The sequence below is a fragment of the Zeus faber genome, assembly GCF_960531495.2.
Source record: "Zeus faber genome assembly, chromosome: 4".
NCBI lineage: Eukaryota > Metazoa > Chordata > Actinopteri > Zeiformes > Zeidae > Zeus > Zeus faber.
In genome coordinates, this window is record NC_137191.1 from 22,694,947 (window position 1) to 22,717,037 (window position 22,091).

Below are 22,091 nucleotides of genomic sequence, written 5' to 3' on the forward strand. Positions count from 1 at the left end.
CGTTTCGAGCTAAAAAAAAAAACGACCAAAAAACAAAAACATTGGGCGGGTACATCAAATTTTGGAAGGTTTTGTGAAACAACTGGCGGGTTTTCTTTCTTTAACAAGAGGGAGCGATCGGGTCCCCCCGTTCCTCAAAAACAAAACAAAAAAAAAAAACAAAAACAAAAAACGATGGATCGTATTTAACTTCGTTTGTTTTCTGGGAGTAAACGAAAGAAGCACCGTGCGTGTCGGGAGCACCTTTTCAGTCCCGCCGTCAGCGGTTTCCCGGCGCGGGGCTGTCTTTTTTGGTGGATCGGGCGACTTTTAGGCCGTGGTCGGGCTGTAAATTCTCAATCGGATCTGGCAACGCCGTCTGCAGCGACCCACCGAAGCCGCCTCAACGAGACGAGGGAGGGCTCTCTGTGACGGTGACTCTCTGTGAATGGGAGCGCTTGGTTTCCCCATCCAGATTAATAATAATATTATTATTATTATTATTCACAATGGATGCTGATCATTTTAGACCAGTGACAAACAAAGGGAAGTCGTTGTTTATGAAAACCTACGGCAAGTACAGCCGGAAGCTCACTGCCTGGATCTCGCCGGACAACCGCAAGAATGCCTTCGAGAGCTCCGGGTCTGATGTGGCCGTCTCTGAGCCCACCACACGGACAAGGTGCGCGACGAGGAGCGTCCTGTGTTTGATTATCACAGCGTGAAACCGAACCTCACGCCGTTGGCGTTTTTCAGCCACGCGACGCCGTTCACGTTCGCAACGTATTTTTTTAAACTTCAATTTGCCGCCATGCTGCATTCGAGGCCACTCGGAGGTTGGGGAAAACCGGCCCATCTGGGGTGTTCTCGCACATAATCGGTGCGTTCGAGTTTAATTTAAAAAAAAAAAAAAGTCATATTCGCCCGCAGAAAATTTGTTGTGGTGTTGGTTCTGAGACGGCCGTACCTAAATCGAATTAAGAGCCGGAAAAGATGCCGCGGTTTTTGACCTCCCTAAGTTGGAGATCTGGGCGTTTTGAAGTCATGATCATCGAAAATGTCAGTATTTTGCATATGTTATGTATGATTAATTAACTTGCGACAAAGACAGCAGAAAGTAAGTTCGCCCCGTGAATAATGAATAGTCAGTTTTTCTCTTGGTCATACATGAGAGCTCAGGTTAAGACAAACGTCACAACTCGGAAACTCGTGTTTTAAGATCATGCTGCATTCAAGTCCTCGTTATATCTGTGTTGGGAAGTCCTAAGTATGGCATTACATCCATGGAACCGCTTCTCTTTGTATATGCCACCAAAGCATAAGCTGCAATGTGCTACATATTTGGGTTTAGTATTCAGAGGTCATACCTTTATGATATGCCTACTTGTTTTTTAACCATTAATCATTAACCAACAATCATTTTCTGTAGACGCCATACCCGAGTAACAAAGCCCACATTAAATGCTAAAGATGATTATGTCAACTATAAAAAAAAAATAGATATGACTTTGTCAATACGCAGCTGTGGGTGGTCAACACTGTGACACTAATGGTTACATGTAACTGGACACCCCTTTTCTCTTTGAGTTTGTTTAAAAAAAAAAAAAAAAAAAAAGGCAAAGCAATGGACGATTCTTAATAATTGTCCTCTTCCAGCACTCCTAGATGACTGAACATGACCTCAGTTCAATGACGAAACGTTAAGTACGCAATGTGGTTTCTTTTTCCAAGGAAATGGCCATGGAGTGGTGTTTAGAGCAGTGTTACAACCATAAATAATGACTGCAATGAAAATGTCTCTCTTATTCAGAGTGGAGAAGAAGAGCGTGGATGGGGAAGGATCACGTCCTGCCAAGAGGAAGGCCATGGTGTGTCTGAAGGAGGAGAGTGACCAGGAGAACAGCTTTGTCTTCTCTCCTCCTGCTCCTTGCCCCTTTCAGCAGAGCAGCAAGCCATCCAGGTCTGTGTAAGGCAACAGAAGAAGGTGCACATCTACAGGATAGATGTGCTTCAGAATGAGTGTTGTGCTGCCACAAAACTAGGGACGCACCGATTTGTACTGATGTACCGGTTGATATTCGCCTTGTTCTCATTGTTGTCATCGGCCTATCCGCAAATAAGAATCCATTCACCTTTGGCAGTGGCCGATGTCAATCTGTTGCATCTCGTATTTTGAGCTGACTAAATGTTGTATGGGCATTGCGCACCTGTGTACCTCTCTGGCGACGGTGCCGGTGCGACCGTGTTCCAATGGTACCAACAAGCAGTGTGCTTTTACTTTATATGTAGGTTATTTTTATTTACTCTGTTTCCTTGTGGAACGAAACAAGCACTGTGTGTGATGGGGACACGGAAACAGGGTAAAGGCACGGGGGAGTAAGGAGGAGGTATGACTGTAAAACGAAACAAGTGTGCCGATATGTTGCTATGGCGACGTACAAAGACTGTAATACAATATAATAAACTAAATTATTTCGTGTCTGCTATTATATATAATGATTTATATACAACTAATTAGCTGGAGCTGCAACTCTATCACTGGGCCAACCGTGCCATGCGAGACCACCTCGTCTAAATCCTCCAAACACCGAACAGCCTCCATACAATTTATATATAGAAAAAACAGCTTTGATATCAATCTGTAGTTTTATAACTGTGAAGTGAAGTTTTGGAAGTGCGATATTCTAGAGAAACCGCCATCTACCGTCTCTGTCAACTCCAGCAGACCTGCCCAGTAGAGTAGGCTCCTCATTTTCTCCATGTCTGTATGGTAGCTACATAACATGCCGCTTTACTTCCGTTGCTGAGGATGGCAAAAAGTTTAGTTATTTAACTTTTATTATTGAGTTTATTATTATTGAAAGGTTATATTAAATGTTGTTTCATACATTTGTACAATAGAATTTGTGCTCATTTAGATAGTGTGATGAAGGGCTGAAAGACTTTACAGCAGTTCTGTTTTCTTTTTGTTTGTATAATGAAGATTTCTTTGTTTCCCTGGCACAAAAGAGGGAATAAATAACAACAAAACCCAAATAAACAAACAAAAAAAACATCAGCTATAGACAAAGTTGTTATTTTAAATATCTATTTTGGTGCAGAATTTCACAATCAGTGCATCGCTACACAAAACCATTGCAATGGAGACTCATAAACATTAATTGTGCAATAAAGAAGTGCAGTTGAAATAAAGCCTATCCATATCCTTGAATTGTGCATTAGCGCTGCACAATAATATTCCTACAGTAGCGCTGGACAATAACTAAAAAATGACAAGGATATCACTATAGGTGATTACTTCATTGTTGCGAAACCTGTCCACTCTAGACACGTTGTATAAAAATAACACCTTCCAATTACTTTTGATCATTGCTTGTGATGGATTAATGTCACAAAATGTATGCCATTTATCACAGAGGCCAAAATGCGCTAGTCCAGAAACAGCAGGAGAGGAAGAAGGGTAGGAGAATAGAGTGGAGAATAAGAACATTGAACATTGGCACTATGAAGTCTTGATATAGTCTTGAAGGAAAAATATGTCAAGAGTGTTTTGGGGGTGACGAGAATGTCGGACAGAGTGATGAGCATGAAGCTGGAATTTGATGGGGTGATAATGAATGTTGTCAGTGCATATGCTCCCTACGTTGGGTGTGAGATGGAAGAGAACAAAGAATTCCTTAGTGAATTGGATGTAGTGGTGGAGAGCGTCCCCAAGGGAGAGAGAGTGGTTGTCGGAGCAGATCTCAATGGGCATGTTGGCGAAGGGATCAGAGACATAGGTGACGAGAAGGTGATGGGTAGGTATGGTGTCAAGGAGAGGAATGTGGAAGGACAGATGGTGGTGGATTTTGCCAAAAGGATGGAATTGGCTGTTCTGAATACGTATTTCAAGAAGACACAGGGTAACATATAAGAGTGGAGGAAGGCGCACACAGGTGGACTACATCTTATGCAGGAGGTGCAATCTGAAAGAGATTAGTTACTGCAAAGTGGTGGTAGGGGAGTGTGTTGCTAGGCAGCATCAGATGGTGGTCTGTAGGATGACTCTGGAGGCCAAGAAGAGGAAGAGAATTAAAGAAGCGCCAGAGATTAAATGGTGGAAGTTGAAAAAGGAGGATTGTTGCATGCAATTTAGGGAAGAGATAAGGCAGGCAATAGGTGGGAATGAATGGTGACCAGATGACTGGGAAACAACTGCAGAAGTGGTGAGGGAGACGGCCAAGAAGATACTCAGTGTATCATGCGGGAAGAGGAAGGAAGACAAGGACTATTGGTGGTGGAATGAGGAAGTACAGTAGAGCATAGCGCAGAAGAGGTTGACGAATAGAAATGGGATAGTCAGAGAGATGAAGAAAGTCGACAGGAGTACAAGCTGATGCGGCACAAGGCGAAAAGAGAAGTGACAAAGGAAAAGGCATACGAAAAGTTGTATGAGAGGTTGCACAGTAAGGAAGGAGAAAAGTACTTGTACCGATTGGCAAGACAAAGGGACCAAGTTCGGAAGGATGTACAGCAGGTTAGGGTGATGAAGGATAATGATGGGAATGTGCTGACTAGTGAGGAGAGTGTGTTGAGAAGGTGGAAGGAGTACTTTGAGGAGTTAATGAATGAAGAAAATGAGAGGGAGAGAAGAGTGGATGATGTTTGGATAGTGGATCAAGAAGTGCAGCAAATTAGTAAGGATGAGGTGAGAACAGTATTTAAGAAGATGAAGAGTGGAAAGGCAGTTGGCCCAGATGACATATCTGGGGAAGCATGGGAATGTTAAGGTGAGATGGCAGTGGCGTTCCTAACGAGACTGTTGAACACCATCCTGGAAAGGGAGAGGATGCCGGAGTAGTGGAGAAGAAGTGTACTGGTACCCATCTTCAAGAATAAGGGAGATGTAGAGAGCTGTAGTAACTACAGGAGAATAAAGTTGATCAGCCACAGCATGAAGCTATAGGAAAGGGTAGTGGAGGCTAGGTTAAGAGGAGAGGTGGGAATCAGCGAGTAACAGTATGGTTTCATACCAGGAAAGAGTAGTACAGATGCAATGTTTTTAAGAATGCTGATGGAAAAGTACAGGGAAGGCCAGAGGGAGTTGCATTGCGTCTTTGTGGATTTAGAGAAAGCGTATGATAGGGTGCCAAGAGAGGAAGTATGGTATTGCATGAGGAATTCGGGGGTGGCAGAGAAGTACGTAAGAGTGGTACAGGATATGTATGAGGTTAGTCAGACAGTAGTAAGGTGTGCAGCAGGCGTGACGAAGGCATTCAAAGTGGAGGTGGGATTCCATCAAGGATCAGCTCTGAGCCCTTTTTTGTTTGCAATGGTGATGGACAGGTTAACTGATGAAATCAGGCAGGAGTCTCTGTGGACTATTATGTTCGCTGATAACATTGTGATCTGTAGCAAGAGTAGGGAGCAGGTTGAGGAGAGCCTGGAGAAGTGGAGGCATGCATTAGAGAGAAAAGGAATGAAAGTCAGCAGGAGTAAAACAATACATGTGCCTGAATGGATGGGAGGGTGGCAAAAAGCTGGGGTTGACCATCCAAAGCAGATGAGTGCGGGAGAGAGGTGATGAAGAGAGTACAGGCAGGATGGAGTGGGTGAAGAAGAGTGTCAGGAGTGATCTGTGACAGAAGGGTTCCAGCAAGAGTGAAGGGGAAGGTCTACAGGACAGTAGGGAGACCAGCTATGTTGTACGGTTTAGAGGCGGTAGCACTGACAAAAAGGCAGGTGGCTGAACTGGAGGTGGTAGAGTTGAGGATGTTGAGATTTTTATTGGGAGTGACAAGGATGGACAGGATTAAGAATGAGTAGATTAGAGGGACAGCTCAGGTTGGGCTGAGAGGCCAAATTGAGATGGTTTGGACATGTGTGTAGTAGAGATGAGAGTTACATTGGGAGAAGGATGCTGAGGATGGAGCTGCCAGGCAAAAGGAAAAGAGGAAGGCCAAAGAGAAGGTTTATGGATGTGGTGAGGGAGGACATGCAGGCAGTTGGTGTAAGGGAGGAAGAGGCGCAGAACAGAAGTTATTGGAGGCAGATGATCCGCTGTGGGGACCCCTAACGGGAGCAGCCGAAAGAACAAGAACAAGAAGAAGATGATCATTTCTGTATTTGCTTCAACATAAGATCCCACTTTAGGAGTTAGACTCGACTAAAATAGATGGAGTTGCTTGATCGTTGTTGTTGTTGTTGTTGTTGTTGTTGTTATGTTAATGTCTTCATGTCTGTATTACAGCAGTTCTTTTCCTTTTTTTTATTTTTATGTTTCCATATGTGACTTTGTGTCAACAGGAAACGCAACTTTGCACTTGCGCAGAGGCGTTCATTGAAACACAAGGACACGCAGGTCCTCAGCTCCAGCGAGAATGAGCCAGACTCGATGTCTGCCCCAAAACGACGCAATGTCACGACTCGAAGGAAGAAAAATTACGAGTAAGCCTTCATTCTCTCAAGCTTTTTCTCTCCCATTCTCTTTCCTATGTTTCTGCCAGCAGTTGTGTCACCCGTCATAGGGGAAACAACACAGCTTCCAAACCCAAACTACTTAAAGACAGCGTTGATGTACTCAACTCCTCTGATGATTTTGCCCTGCGAAGAAGTGTCCCAAAACGCCAAAGGTTTCCTCAGCCATCCAGACAGAAGACCCCATCTGCCAAAAATTTGGGGAATAATGCTATTAGCGCCGGCTCCTATGGCAATAGCTTTTTGCAAGAGGTGTCCCTCAACAAGTCTGCAGAGGGCGGCCTTGGACCCTGCCCCAGGAAACCCCTCTTCTGCTCTACACCGGCAGCGCGCCATTTGGACAAAACGTCATACCCTAAACCTTTTCCCATCCTGATTCAGTCTTCATTTTCTTCCTCTGGCTCGGTGACCCATCCTAGTTTGCTCAGTACATCCCAAGAGATCCTGGACTTGCCTGCAGACCCTTTTTTTCCTCCAAAATCTCCACCGCTCCGGCAGATGTCAGCCTTAAGTCAGCTACACGTCGATCCAAACACTCAACATCACGGAGCGCCAAAGGGCTCGTCAGTTATGAAACAGGGAAGCGTCATCAACAACAACAGCTGCAGTGTGGCGGTCAAAAGACTGAATGAATACACAGGACGCGAAAATGGTAGCGACATTCTGAGCTCAACGCCGCACTCCGCCATTTCCTCAGATTCCCCGAATAATTATTTGACGCCGAGCTGCGCCGCAGATGGCAGTCAAACCACGTACACCTCCTGTTTAGATAATTTAAGTTATGCCCAAGGCCCTCATACCACTAACCACGAGGGGCCTGTTAAGAGTTGCAAGACGTTTGACCGTCTACGGTTGGAGGAGGAGGGCCAATCTGTCGACGCTTCAGAGTCATCAGTTGGTGTGGAAATCACTGGAGATTCGTGGTCCATGGAACGGTTCTCGGTGAACCACACGGCCGACCGAGAAGAATACACTGATCGATCATCAATGTATGTAGTAGAGTCTGCCAACCATCAAGATGACAGTCTCCAGTGTCTCACTGGCACAAACTCAGCAGACAACGACCAAACCCCGTCAAGAGACCCGGGCCGAGAAGAGAGCATTGTAGCGCTCATACCTACATTGACCCAGAAATGTCTTACCGGGGAATGTGAAGTTCCCCTCAAGAGAATAACTTCATCCCAGCTGACGACAGATCTGTTGCCCAGTGTGGCCACACAGCCCTCGGAGTCTAGTTTGTCAAGGGATTATAGGTCTGTTCAATTAGCAACAAACAACTGTGAAAGTGCGACAAGATACAAGAGTCAGTGTCACCAAAACAAGCGTGTTAAGAGCACTAATGAGCGTGAGAGGGCCTCTCATGTGCAGCCAGGAGCCGCGTGCTGTCCTGTCGACCAAACCCCCTCTTCTAACCGTGGCTCAGAAGGAGCCAGAGATCTTGCAGTCATCCTAAAAGAGGAATGTCTCGCCAAGACCTGGCTAGTGCCGGTGAAGAGGTTGATCATAGCGCTGCCGTCGAATCCATCCCCGGAAGACTCGGCAAGCAAAGTACAGTCGGTCAGCGGGCCCTGCTCTGGGAGTGACCCCAGGTCCAAGCGCGACCAGACGGCCACCTCCTACAATCACGGTTGCAACGCGCCATCCGGTAGGGTACTGGTACCCATCTTCAAGAATAAGGGAGATGTAGAGAGCTGTAGTAACTACAGGAGAATAAAGTTGATCAGCCACAGCATGAAGCTATAGGAAAGGGTAGTGGAGGCTAGGTTAAGAGGAGAGGTGGGAATCAGCGAGTAACAGTATGGTTTCATACCAGGAAAGAGTAGTACAGATGCAATGTTTTTAAGAATGCTGATGGAAAAGTACAGGGAAGGCCAGAGGGAGTTGCATTGCGTCTTTGTGGATTTAGAGAAAGCGTATGATAGGGTGCCAAGAGAGGAAGTATGGTATTGCATGAGGAATTCGGGGGTGGCAGAGAAGTACGTAAGAGTGGTACAGGATATGTATGAGGTTAGTCAGACAGTAGTAAGGTGTGCAGCAGGCGTGACGAAGGCATTCAAAGTGGAGGTGGGATTCCATCAAGGATCAGCTCTGAGCCCTTTTTTGTTTGCAATGGTGATGGACAGGTTAACTGATGAAATCAGGCAGGAGTCTCTGTGGACTATTATGTTCGCTGATAACATTGTGATCTGTAGCAAGAGTAGGGAGCAGGTTGAGGAGAGCCTGGAGAAGTGGAGGCATGCATTAGAGAGAAAAGGAATGAAAGTCAGCAGGAGTAAAACAATACATGTGCCTGAATGGATGGGAGGGTGGCAAAAAGCTGGGGTTGACCATCCAAAGCAGATGAGTGCGGGAGAGAGGTGATGAAGAGAGTACAGGCAGGATGGAGTGGGTGAAGAAGAGTGTCAGGAGTGATCTGTGACAGAAGGGTTCCAGCAAGAGTGAAGGGGAAGGTCTACAGGACAGTAGGGAGACCAGCTATGTTGTACGGTTTAGAGGCGGTAGCACTGACAAAAAGGCAGGTGGCTGAACTGGAGGTGGTAGAGTTGAGGATGTTGAGATTTTTATTGGGAGTGACAAGGATGGACAGGATTAAGAATGAGTAGATTAGAGGGACAGCTCAGGTTGGGCTGAGAGGCCAAATTGAGATGGTTTGGACATGTGTGTAGTAGAGATGAGAGTTACATTGGGAGAAGGATGCTGAGGATGGAGCTGCCAGGCAAAAGGAAAAGAGGAAGGCCAAAGAGAAGGTTTATGGATGTGGTGAGGGAGGACATGCAGGCAGTTGGTGTAAGGGAGGAAGAGGCGCAGAACAGAAGTTATTGGAGGCAGATGATCCGCTGTGGGGACCCCTAACGGGAGCAGCCGAAAGAACAAGAACAAGAAGAAGATGATCATTTCTGTATTTGCTTCAACATAAGATCCCACTTTAGGAGTTAGACTCGACTAAAATAGATGGAGTTGCTTGATCGTTGTTGTTGTTGTTGTTGTTGTTGTTGTTGTTGTTATGTTAATGTCTTCATGTCTGTATTACAGCAGTTCTTTTCCTTTTTTTTACTTTTATGTTTCCATATGTGACTTTGTGTCAACAGGAAACGCAACTTTGCACTTGCGCAGAGGCGTTCATTGAAACACAAGGACACGCAGGTCCTCAGCTCCAGCGAGAATGAGACAGACTCGATGTCTGCCCCAAAACGACGCAATGTCACGACTCGAAGGAAGAAAAATTACGAGTAAGCCTTCATTCTCTCAAGCTTTTTCTCTCCCATTCTCTTTCCTATGTTTCTGCCAGCAGTTGTGTCACCCGTCATAGGGGAAACAACACAGCTTCCAAACCCAAACTACTTAAAGACAGCGTTGATGTACTCAACTCCTCTGATGATTTTGCCCTGCGAAGAAGTGTCCCAAAACGCCAAAGGTTTCCTCAGCCATCCAGACAGAAGACCCCATCTGCCAAAAATTTGGATTATAGGTCTGTTCAATTAGCAACAAACAACTGTGAAAGTGCGACAAGATACAAGAGTCAGTGTCACCAAAACAAGCGTGTTAAGAGCACTAATGAGCGTGAGAGGGCCTCTCATGTGCAGCCAGGAGCCGCGTGCTGTCCTGTCGACCAAACCCTCTTCTAACCGTGGCTCAGAAGGAGCCAGAGATCTTGCAGCCATCCTGAAAGAGGAATGTCTCACCAAGACCTGGTTAGTGCGGGTGAAGAAGTTGACCAAAGTGCCACCGTCTAATCCATCCCCACAAGTCTTCGGCTGGGCAAGCACCCCCGCCGACCAAACTCAGCCTTCTGACCATGGCTCAGAAGGAGCCAGAGATCTTGCAGTCATCCTAAAAGAGGAATGTCTCGCCAAGACCTGGCTAGTGCCGGTGAAGAGGTTGATCATAGCGCTGCCGTCGAATCCATCCCCGGAAGACTCGGCAAGCAAAGTACAGTCGGTCAGCGGGCCCTGCTCTGGGAGTGACCACAGGTCCAAGCGCGACCAGACGGCCACCTCCTACAATCACGGTTGCAACGCGCCATCCGGTAGGGTCACCAGGAGGGAGAGTTGCTCCGTTAAATCAGAAAGCAAACCGTGGCACGGTGGCGCAGTGCATTGCACTGCTGCCTCACAGCAAGAAGGTCCTGGTTTGATTCCCGCCTGGGGCGCTGTTGGCACCGTGCTCCGGCGGGTTATCTTCCAAAAACAGGAGCCTTTCTGTGTGGAGTTTGCATGTTCTCCCCGTGTTCACATGGGGTTTCCTCCACCTCACGTCAGTAAGGACCCCCACCAAAAACATGCACCCATCATCGTCTGACCAGCGATGGACACTTATCACCTGGTCCCCGGGCGCGTCCACATATGCTGCCCACTGCTCCTGGCTGTGCCCCCGGAGGAAGGACAAGCCAGGATGGGTCAAAAGCAGAGGAGCCATTTCACCGGCCACCATCAAGCATGTGCATGTGTGTGTGTGTGTGTGTGCAAGCATGTGTTGTGGAGTGTCGTGTGACAATTAAAGACTGTTTCTTCTTTCTTCTTCTTCTTCTTCTTCTATACTGGACCGTGCGGAAACGCTAAAAACAAATCCCGACGACGTTCCTCATAAAAGAAGGAAACGGTCTCCTCCGGCTCGGAAAGGCAAGAGTAGGAGGAGGATGGGCAAGGGCGAATCCAGGACCACGAGGAAGGCGGGTGTGAGCGGTTTGAGCATCAACCGCTGGAAAGACAAAGGCAACAACAGCTCACTCTTCCTTCAGAGTAAACCCCCGACTCGAGGAGACTGCGGCAACACCCAACTGCTGTCTTCACAGCAAGTGACTTCCAAGGTGAGGTGTTGAAAACCGTCACTGTTCTCCTTAAATGTTCCATGGCAGGGGGGGTTGAAAGTAAATACCAATACTGTGTGTACTGTGTATCATTCCCCTGTCCGTAGATGTTTACAGAGAGCATGCTGAACGGCACCAGTGTGATCCCCTCAACCCCGCTGAGAAGCAACTTGCTCAACCTCTCCTCTCTGCTAGCCGACCGTTCCTCCGATACCCACACCTGGAGCCGCCTCAAAGCCGCGCTCTCCATCCACCGCAAGACAAAGGGTAAAACACACGACAAAAAGAAAAATAATAACCATTTAGGTGAGGTATAATTGTCTTAACATTTTCTCTCTCACTCTCTCTCTCTCTCTCTCTCCTAGTCTTTGTCACTCCCAGGCGCCCTCCTCTCTCCAGGCCATGTTCTCCTGGTAAAGCCGGGCTGGCATATCTCAGTCAGGACCTCTCTGCTTCACCCATCAGGACGCCGCTCCCAAAACGTCTGCTGTCACAGCTGTCTCACAGGGCTTCTCTGGTACCTACACAAATGTGTAACATAACACACACAGGTTGTGTAACATACCAAACATCTCACCGCCGTCCTCCTTCTCCACAGTCCACGTGTGAGGACAACCATCTGCCGGATGCGGAGAAGGTGTACATGGAGTGCGGCCAGCCGGGTCCTCTCTCCTGGGAAGAGTGCATTCTCCCTCAGCGCATTAAGAAGTGCGTGAAGATCGGCGAGGGGACCTTCGGAGAGGTGTTCTCCACCAGCAACGCAGTGGGAGACACCGTCGCACTTAAGGTACGTGTCTGTTGGTTTCGTGCGTGGGGACATTGGCAAAGCAGAGGTCCCGGTGACTTGCCTCGCTTTGAAGAAAGCATGTAACCCTGTGTCCTCATCATCGCTACCTCCTGCTGCTAGGTCATTCCAGTGGAAGGTGGCGAGAAAGTGAACGGAGAGGTCCAGAAGACCTTCGGAGAGATCCTCCACGAGATCATCATCTCCAAGTAACCAGCGACCCAACTGGTGGCGTCGTCACACATTTCTTATTACTACAGACCGACTCTGTCTGCGCTTTATAACATTTTGTCATTTTTGCTGATTGTTAATAGAGACGACATGAAAGTCTTTACAATTGTATTTGTTATCACAGAATTACATTTGCAAACAGACCTACAAGCTCCATGCAATGGTAATTTACCGGCAAAATGGTTGTACGGCAGATATGGAGTAATATACTGTATGTGGCCAATGCAGTGTTTTCTGAATGACCAATTTTAAAAGCTTATTATTGTGAAATTAATGGCAACGCTCATAGTGAGGAGGTGAGAATGTTGTATCATTTGTATATACTTGTCTATTTGTACTTGTCTATACTGTTACACTGGTGAACTAAAATTACATTTAAAATTATTTTACCTCTGCATATGGAAGACATTGAGTATTGCTTCTATAGAGGTCGTGTTATCAAGTAAAATACATTTTCGGACTTCTCACTGTGCTTTGAATTTCAGCCAGGAATCTAGCAATTTATGACTGTGCTTTGTAACTTGTTCATGTGGAACAAGTTTGTCGTTTTAGAAGCATGTGATAGTGTCTCAATATGATACGGCCAAAATTCATGTGTCCTCTGGAAAGTTGGTTTTTGACAGATTTTTGTTTTGTTTTTTCTTCTCAGGGAGCTGAGCAGCCTCAAAGACAAGGAGAACAATCAGACTCACGGCTTTATCGGCCTCAATGAGTGAGCGCTCGTTCTTTTCCCTTTTTCTTAATTTTTCTCCCGATCTTTCTACCTCTCCCTGGTGTTTCAACGTGTGTGTGTGTGTGTGTGTGTGTGTGTGTGTGTGTGTGTGTGTGTGTGTGTGTGTGTGTGTGTGTGTGTGTGTGTGTGTGTGTGTGTGTGTGTGTGTGTGTGTGTGTGTGTGTGTGTGTGTGTGTGTGTCCGTGTCCCAGTCTCCACTGTGTTCAGGGCTGCTACCCTCCAGCCCTGCTCAAAGCCTGGGACACCTTTGACCAACAGAAAGGCTCTGAGAACGACAGACCGGGTCAGTAGCACATGCGTGTCTTATTTTTTTTCACATTTATATTTGCTGTTGCAGAGGACAGAGTACTTGTCAGAATTACACAGATTGATGAAAGTAGATATTTATTATATAATAAGTTATAATAAACGCATCTTAATATTCTACAATGTGCTTCATCATTTGGACCGAAACATGAATTTGGTTTTGTGTCGGTCCATTCAGATTTCTTTGAAAAGGAACAAATGTTTTTAATCCTGGAGTTCGAGTTCGGAGGCAGTGACCTGGAGAACAGCAATGGAACGGTAAAGTTACATCTCACACTCACACTCACACACACACGCACACGCGCGCGCTAGGGCTGGGCCGTTTATTTCATCATCGGGCGATTGACAGTCATCGACACGCCCAAAAAAAACCTGTCACCGCCGGTTGTTAATGTTTTTCTAAAATGTATAAAATAATGTGGTGTTCGTCCTTCGCTTGCGAAGATGACCAAGTGGCTTCACAGTGTCTTGTGGGTGCGAAGATGGCTGATGAGGCCAGTCCTTGCACGGAATGACCGGTTGGAGTGAGGGCATGTTATGGTTGGGGCATGGATGGCTGAGAGGGGGGAACTGTCTCTGATCTTGCGGAGTTGTCGCTTCTGTTCAGCTACATGGATGCGTTTCTCTTCGAGTTTTGCTACACCATGCCAGGCTGCAGAGCGCCAGTTGGAGCGGTGTTGGGCATCGGTTTCCCAGGTCTCTGGGTCCAGACCACAGCTTTTGAGACTGGCCTTTAGGGTGTCCTTTTAGCGTTTCCATTGTCCGCTGCGTGAGCGCTTGCCATGGTACAGTTCTCCGTACAGAAGCCTTTTTGGTAGGCGTTCGTCTGGCATGCGGCAGACATGACCAGCCCATCTCAGCTGGGAGCGCTTGAGGATGTCATGAATGCTCTCCATATCAGCCCTGTGGAGGACCTCAGTGTCTGGGAACTTGTCCTGCCATTTGATGTTGAGCAGCCTCCTGAGGCATCTCATGTGGAAGGCGTTGAGCGGCTTTGAATGCCGGCTGTACACAGTCCATGTCTCACAGACGTATAGCACGGTAGACTTTGAGTTTGGTCTGTAGGCTGAGCCCTCTACGCTCCCAGACAGAGCTGCGGAGTCGGCCGAATGCGGCGCTTCCATGAGCTATCCTTCCATGACCTCCTCGTCGATGTTGCCCAAGCGCGACAGGGTGCTACCTAGGTAGACAAACTTTTCAGCAGCTTTGAGGTGTTCACCATTTACGCTGATGAGGGGCTAAGTGTACGGGGCTCCAGGAGCATGTTGATGCATCACCTCTGTTTTCTTTGTGCTGATGGTGAGGCCAAAGTCTGAGCATGCTGCGGAGAAGTTGTTCATGCTCAGTTGCATTTCCATCTCGTTGGAGTTCCATCTCATTTCTCCATCTCGTTGGATGCATTCAGTGCACAGTCGTCCGCAAAGAGGAAGTCGCGAAGAGTAATGGTCTGCACTTTGGTCTTTGCCTGGAGTCTTCGTAGATTGAACAGCTTGCCATCAGTGCGGTATCGCAGGTCTATCCCCATGTCCCCAGACCGGAAGGCATCTGTCAGCATGGCTGAGAACATCATGCTGAACAGAGTGGGTGCCAGAACACAGCCTTGCTTGACTCCATTTTCCACATGGAAAGGCTCAGATGATGCGCCGTTGTCTTGGACTCGTGCCTGCATTGGAATTCACGGGCCATGTTAATAAAGGTGTTAGAACAGCCAAACTTTGACATGATCTTCCAGAGGCCCTCACGGCTGACAGTGTCGAAGGCCTTCGTCAAATCTACCAAGGTGGAATATAGACTGACGTTCTGTTCTCAGCACTGCTTTTGGAGTTGGCGAGCGGCAAAGATCATGTCGACTGTGCCGCAACCTTGCCTGAATCCGCACTGACTCTCTGGTAGGAGGACTTCATGTTCAAGATGTTCCGTCAGGCAGTTCAGCAGTATTCTGGCCAGGATCTTTCCCGCTACTGCCAGCAGAGCGATGCCGCGGTGGTTGTTGCAGTCCTGCCTGTTGCCCTTGCGCTTGTAGAGGTGGACAATGGAGGCGTCTTTAAACTCCTGTGGCAACTTCCCTTGGTTCCACATGGTGCAGAATAGGTCTGCCAGATGTTTAGTCAGGGGAGGTCCCCCAGCTGTGTAGATTTCTGTTGGAATTGCATCAGCACCAGGTGCTTTACCATTTGGAAGTCCTCTGATGGCTTTGATGACCTCAGCTTCCGTTGGTGGCTCATCAAGGGAGGTGTTGACTGGGACTTGTGGGAGGCGTGCAATGGCTTCGTCATTGATGGCTATGGGGTGGTTGAGAACACCGCGGAAGTGCTCAGCCCAGCGCTCAAGGATCTTCCCTCTGTCGGTGACTAGAGTGCTACCGTCAGCACTGAGAAGAGGGGAAGATCCTGATGAGGTGGGCCCGTAGATAGCCTTGAGGGTGCTGTAGAAGTACTTGCTGTCATTCTGGTCTGCATAGGACTGGATCTCATCAGATTTTCTGAGAAGCCAGTCGTCCTGCATTCGACGCAGCTCCCGCTGGATGGTTGCTTTGATGTTCTTGAGGGCAGACTGTTTTCGAGAATATGTTGGATCACTGAGGTGGGCTTTGTGCAGATGATGTTTCTCCTTGAGAAGATCTCTGATGTGATCATCGTTCTCATCAAACCAGTCCTGTTGTCTGCGGGCTGTAGGTCCTACTGCTTTGAAAGCAGCAGTGTGGAGGGTGTCTCTGAACACAGCCCAGTCCTCCTCAACGTTCCCTGAGGGTTTCAGGTCCTGCAGTTTGCTGGTGAGCTCTTCAGTCAAGGATTGCTTGACAGAGGCATTGGTGAGCCTGGAGACATTCAAACGCTTCGGGGGTTTGGAACCTTGAGGCCTTCTGGGAGGATAGATCTTGATGTTCAGCTTGGACACAAGGAGCCTATGGTCAGTCCAGCACTCTGCACCGCACACCGCCTTTGTAACCCTGACATCCTGTCTGTCCCTTTGTCTGACGATGACATAGTCCAGTAGGTGCCAGTGTTTTGAGCGGGGATGCATCCATGAGGTCCTGTTGCTCTTGGGAAGGCTGAAACTGAGTTGGTGATCAAGAGCTCATGTGCCACACAGGTCTCCAGCAGAAAGATGCCATTGCTGTTACCGCTGCCCATGCCATTTTTACAGAGTACTCCTTCCCATGACTTGTGATCAGTGCCGACCCAGACATTGAAGTCACCAAGGATGATGAGCTTGTCTGCCCTAGGCACTGCCGCGATGGTAGCTGTCAGGTCTTCATAGAACCTCTCCTTCACATCATCTGGGTTCGTCATCGTAGGGGCATAGGCACTGATGAGAGTGGCAAAGTGTTTGCCTGGAAGAGGCAGGCGCAGCGTCATCAGGCGGTCATTGACACCTTTGGGTAGTGCAGCCAGCTTGCTAACCAAGTTAGTTTTAATGGCAAAGCCGACTCCTGCCTCACGTCGCTCTGCTTCAGCGCGGCCTATCCAGAAGAATGTATAGCCAGCACCAGTCTCTGTCAACTGTCCCTCTCCAGCTAGACGGGTCTCACTAAGGGCAGCGATCTGGATGCCGTACCAGTCCAGCTCCCTAGCGATCAGGGCAGTGCTCTTTTCAGGTCTTGATAGGTCGCCAGCCCTATCAAGGAGTGTGCGCACATTCCATGCACCAAGGGTGATCGGTGTCACCTTTTTCTTGTTTCCTTGTTTCTTACTGCTGGTAATGGGACTCCTGCCACCTGCGGCTAGCTGGCCAGGAAGAGGCAATTTTTGGGGCATCTTTTCTAGCCCGTTCCTCACGCCAGGAGGTAGGCAGTGCATACCTAAAGAGGGCTGCCTAGTCGCTCGGGGGGCAGCCCAAGTCCAGTGCTGCCATTGAACAGGGGGGGATTGCGGGGGTTGTGTGTGTGTGTGTGTGTGTGTGTGTGTGTGTGTGTGTGTGTGTGTGTGTGTGTGTGTGTGTGTGTGTGTGTGTGTGTGTGTGTGTGTGTGTGTGTGTGTGTGTGTGTGTGTGTGTGTGTGTGTGTGTGTGAAGTCATGACTTGCGCGGTGCTTTGGATTTAAGTGAGAGTGGGTTGCGCAACGCCGACCTCACTCTCTCGCCCGAGTCCACCTGTATCCAGTGGCAAGACGGAGTCAAGACGGCTGGAGATGGAGCCAGGTGCAGTGGATGGCCTGGACACATTACAACTTAACACATCCAGCCTGTAGCGCTCCACAGAGCTTGCTGGTGTCGCCATTCAGCCCATTGAACCTCTGAGGGTTTCTTCCGCGCAGTTAGCCGAGAACCAGTCTTCTATCCCAGTGTGCTGGCTAGGCTAGGCACCACGGGAAGTACCATACAGGAATGCAGGAGGACCAGGACTATCAGTAGGGATATTTCTTTAGCCTTGCTGAGGTAAGGTGCTACCTCTCTTCAGCCTGCGGTTACAGTTTAACGTCATACCCAGGATAAAATAATGTACCTTTCCTATAAATATACATAAATAGTTTAATGTATGCCTAAACACACGCAAACCCTCTAAAACAAAGCCGACAATACTTCTGCCTGTTATGAATCTGTTGTCTCTGAGGTGCTTAAGTATTTGGAGTCTACCAAACCTCTGCACCTCAAGAATATTCATATCTTGCCCAGAAAATAAATGCGCTCCCTGCTGCTCGTCTGGACCGCCTCTTCAACTTTTTCCTACTGGCTAAATAAAGTCATTTATTGTGGAATATGATGCATTACAACACTGTAGTTGCAACATTATTTTCCTGCTGTGATTATAAAAAAAATAATGTCGGGAAAGGAGTTATTGTCTTCTTTTTCCCACTTAAACCACACAGTGGTGCCTGCTTAAATAGGGCTATTATTTGGGCTTATATTATTCTATTTTTTCCAAAGTTCACAATTGATATTCGGATTTTGGAAGAAAAATAAACCCCGCTCAGGCACGGCCCCAAATTATTTATTTGTTTGTTTATTTGGTTGTTGGTTTACCCTTAATCACCTTTTGGGCACCTGCCCGTCTTAAAGTCTCTGCACGGGACTGTAGAGTGGGGAAGTGAGACAGCTCTGAGCGGAGAAGGGGAGAGCCTCTGCCCCCCCCCCCCCCCCTCTCTCTCTCTCTCTCTCCGCTCCAGTTTCAGAACGTTCAGATTTTTCCTGGTTTCCTGATTAAAAACAAATATTAAAAATTGTCTGTCATCAATGTCAATCGCGATCAATTGGGGTCGATCGCCGATAGATGATTTGATCGTAAGTCTGCACAAGCTTACTAGGCGGACTGTTTTTTTAGAATTGTGCGTCGCCGTGGTCCAATGGGACAAACCTGTGGGGGAGGTCCCAACAAATTGCTCTGATGGTGCATTTTAAAACGTTTGGCAGATTGAAGCAATCGAATCCATTTTAAAGTGATGTTGTATTGGACTGGCACGCTGAACGTCATGTAACCAGCGTCCTGTCTCGCCTCTTTCAGCTGTCGTGTTTGGCAGTGGCGAAGGGCGTCCTTCACCAGGTCACTGCCGCCCTGGCCGTGGCGGAACAAGAGCTGAACTTTGAGCACAGGTAGCGCCCGCACACACACACACACACACACACACACACACACGCAGAGTCGCCATCATAGAAGTCTGCATGGAGGCTTTTTCTATTATTAATGTGAATTTATGTGTATCTGCAAATAGTTCCCATGTTCCTCTCTCCTGCTCTCTGAAGGGACCTCCACTGGGGCAACGTTCTAGTTAAAACCACCAAGATGAGAAAGGGGAACTTCCTCCTGAACGGAACAAACCACTCTCTGGAGACCAAAGGGGTGCTCGTCCGCATCATTGACTACTCGCTGTCCCGACTCGAAATCGGTCAGTCATTTACTGGTTTATTAATTTTCTTGCTTCGCTGTGCTGACGGTTGAACATTGAAGTCATTTGATGTTGTCTGTCCAGATGGCCTGACCGTGTCATGTGACATCTCTGAGGACGAGGAGCTGTTCATGGGCCAAGGGGACTACCAGTTTGAAATCTACCGACTCATGAGGCAGGAGAACGGGTCAGTTCGGTGTCCAGATGCACTTTACACGCACTAATTCATCCCAATTCACCTGGTTTGTTGGCTGGATTCTGGCAATGCATTTTGGGTCTGATACTATAAATACAGCCATACTCAATATTGCGATTTCAATATCATGAATCGAGATGTCTCTAGAACACAATAATTTAAGATGTAATTAAGATGTGATGGTGTTACAGTCTTCCAATACAGCAATAATTATGCAATGTTTCATTGAAACCCAGCAGACAGGGTTTAAATAAAACCAACGACAACATTCCGAAATCTCAGGATTTCGATTTCCATACACTATTTGGTTTGATTCAATATCTATTCAATCCATTTCTCGGGCAGCTCACGAAACAATTCTATTTTGATTTACACGGATCAGCCACAACATTTAAACCACCTGGCTAATATTGTGTAGCTCCCCCTCGTGCCGCCAAAACAGCTCTGACCCGTGGAGGCATGGACTCCACAAGACTTCTGAAGGTGTCCTGTGGTATCTGGCACCAAGACGTTAGCAGCAGATCCTTTCAGTCCTGTAAGTTGTGAGGTGGGGCCTCCATGGATCAGGCTTGTTGTTCCAGCACAACCCACAGATGCTCCGTCGGATTAAGATTTGGGGACTTTAAGTCAATACGTTGAACTCTTCATCGTCTTCATCAAACCATTCATGAACAATATTTGCAGTGTAGCAGGGTGTATTATCCTGCTGGAAGAGGCCACTGCCATCAGGGAATACCGTTGCCATGGAGGAGTGTACTGGTCTAGGTTGGTGGTTTAGGTAGGTGGTACGTGTCAAAGTAACATCCACATGACTGTCAGGACCCGAGGTTTCTCAGCAGAACATTGCCCAGAGCATCACACTACCTCTGCCAGCTTGCCATCTTCCCATAGTGCATCCTGGTGCCATCTCTTCCCCAGTTGAACGACGCACACACACCCGGCCATCCACATGATGTAAAAGAAAATATGATTCATCAGACCAGGCCACCTTCTTCCATTGCTCCATGGTCCAGTGCTGACACTCATGTGCCCATTGTAGGCACTTTCAGAGGTGGACAGGGGTCAGCATGGGCACTCTGACCGGTCTGCAGCTACACAGCCTCATGCACAGCAAGCTGTGATGCACTGTGTGTTCTGACACCTTTCTATCATAGCAGCATTAACTTTTTCACCAATTTGTGCTCCAGTAGCTCTTCTGTGGGATCGGACCAGACGGGCTCGACTTTGCTCCCCGCGAGCATCAATGAACCTTGGGCGACATGACCCTGTCGCTTGTTGTCCTTCCTTATACCACTTTTGGGAGGTAGTAACCACTGCGTACCAGGAACACCCCACAAGACCTGTCGTTTTGGAGACACTCTGACCCAAAATTTGGTCCTTGTCTAAGTCGCTCAGATCCTTACGCTTGACCAATTTTCCTGCTACCAACACATTAACGTCAAGAACTGACTGTTCACTTGCTGCCTAATATATCCCACCCCTTGACAGGTGCCATTGGAACGAGATGATCAATGTTATTTACGTCACCTGCCAGGGGTTTTAATGTTGTGACTGATCAGTGAATTTTATATATTATTAGAATTTAGAATTTTATACATAATGAGAATTGCTACCAACTTTTCAATATCCTGTGGCGTGTATTACAAAAACAATTAAAAACACATATTAATTCCAGAAATTAGTAGATTTGCCACTATGGTGTTTTTTTTATTTTAAGCAGAAAATGGTTTCATAACTTCTAGATTTGTTTGCTGTAACGTCACTAATGACCAAACCTTTCTTTCCCCTTCCCAGTAACAGCTGGAGTGAGTACCAGCCACACTCCAACATCCTGTGGCTGCACTACCTGTGCTCCAAGCTGCTGTCAATGAAGTACCGGATCACCGGGTGGCGCGGGGCCAAGAAGACACGCATGGAGCTTGACCAGTTCCAAAATACTGTGCTGCAGTACGGCTCAGCCACCGAGGTGCTGCAGAGCTGCCCCCTGTTCCAGTAGCGCTGGAAATAAACTGGCAAATCACAACTAGGCTGGTTCCTTTTCATATCAACACACAAAAGTACACAAGACTTATAAAAACAAAATATTTTATTCCATTTTTTCCTTAAGGTTTTTACTTTACAATTTAGCATTGAGGTGTGTGTGTGTGTGTGTGTGTGTGTGTGTGTGTGTGTGTGTGTGTGTGTGTGTGTGTGTGTGTGTGTGTGTGTGTGTGTGTGTGTGTGTGTGTGTGTGTGTGTGTGTGTGTGTGTGTGTCATAGAAAGGACGACTGCTTTTGGCGAGAAGGCATTCCCAAACAAGATCCCGGGGTGGGGGGTGTTTTCAGAAGAGGTCAGGCATGTGTTTGAGAAGCACTTTTTGGTTGAGCTTTGAGGCAATGTCTGAGAAGATGGCCTTGCTGGTGATGAGACTGTCCATGTTTCTAGTGCTTGTTTGTATGTTTTCTTCGTAACATCTTGGAATCCAAAGTGGAAGAATGCGTCTACCAGGTGATTAAGGGTTTGACTTTCAATCTGGACGCCACTGTTTTGACGTGGTGACGTTAACGTAGAACACCGCTCCTGCTCCTGGGCAGGCCGTGATTTGGGCTAGTTGATCAAAACTAAATGCAGCGCACCTTCATTTTACAGTGTTTTTAGTATCTGCATACCTAAAATGGTGGCAATAATGTTCTGACAACTTTGGAAATAGGATGTCATTTAATTTGGGTTTGACATTTTTAACCTAAATAAACAAAATATGAAAAAAAATCTTCATTTTCTTTTTTGTTTGTCCTTC

General features: G+C 47.3%; 1 protein-coding gene across 1 annotated transcript; it reads left to right on the plus strand.

Moving 5' to 3' along the window:
• Window positions 1-216: 216 nt before the first annotated feature.
• LOC307228953 (serine/threonine-protein kinase haspin-like) lies at window positions 217-22,048 on the plus strand. The gene is made up of 16 exons (XM_079998806.1): window positions 217-661; window positions 1,790-1,939; window positions 6,265-6,405; window positions 9,525-9,665; window positions 11,026-11,242; window positions 11,350-11,509; window positions 11,608-11,759; window positions 11,841-12,029; window positions 12,150-12,235; window positions 12,907-12,969; window positions 13,182-13,273; window positions 13,475-13,554; window positions 18,737-18,825; window positions 18,976-19,118; window positions 19,203-19,305; window positions 21,109-22,048. Exons 1-16 carry the CDS (start codon window positions 489-491, stop codon window positions 21,308-21,310), a joined length of 2,181 nt encoding a protein of 726 aa, XP_079854932.1. The 5' UTR covers window positions 217-488; the 3' UTR covers window positions 21,311-22,048.
• The last annotated feature ends 43 nt before the right edge of the window (window positions 22,049-22,091 follow it).

What these genes read in the sequence shown, in the direction of transcription:
- LOC307228953 (XM_079998806.1), top strand. Translation starts at nt 489, where the DNA reads ATGGATGCTGATCATTTTAGACCAGTGACAAACAAAGGGAAGTCGTTG. An exon ending in GAGACACCGTCGCACTTAAG is followed by an intron (nt 12,030 to 12,149) that starts GTACGTGTCTGT and finishes TCCTGCTGCTAG; the next exon opens with GTCATTCCAGTGGAAGGTGG. An exon ending in GAGCTGAACTTTGAGCACAG is followed by an intron (nt 18,826 to 18,975) that starts GTAGCGCCCGCA and finishes TGCTCTCTGAAG; the next exon opens with GGACCTCCACTGGGGCAACG.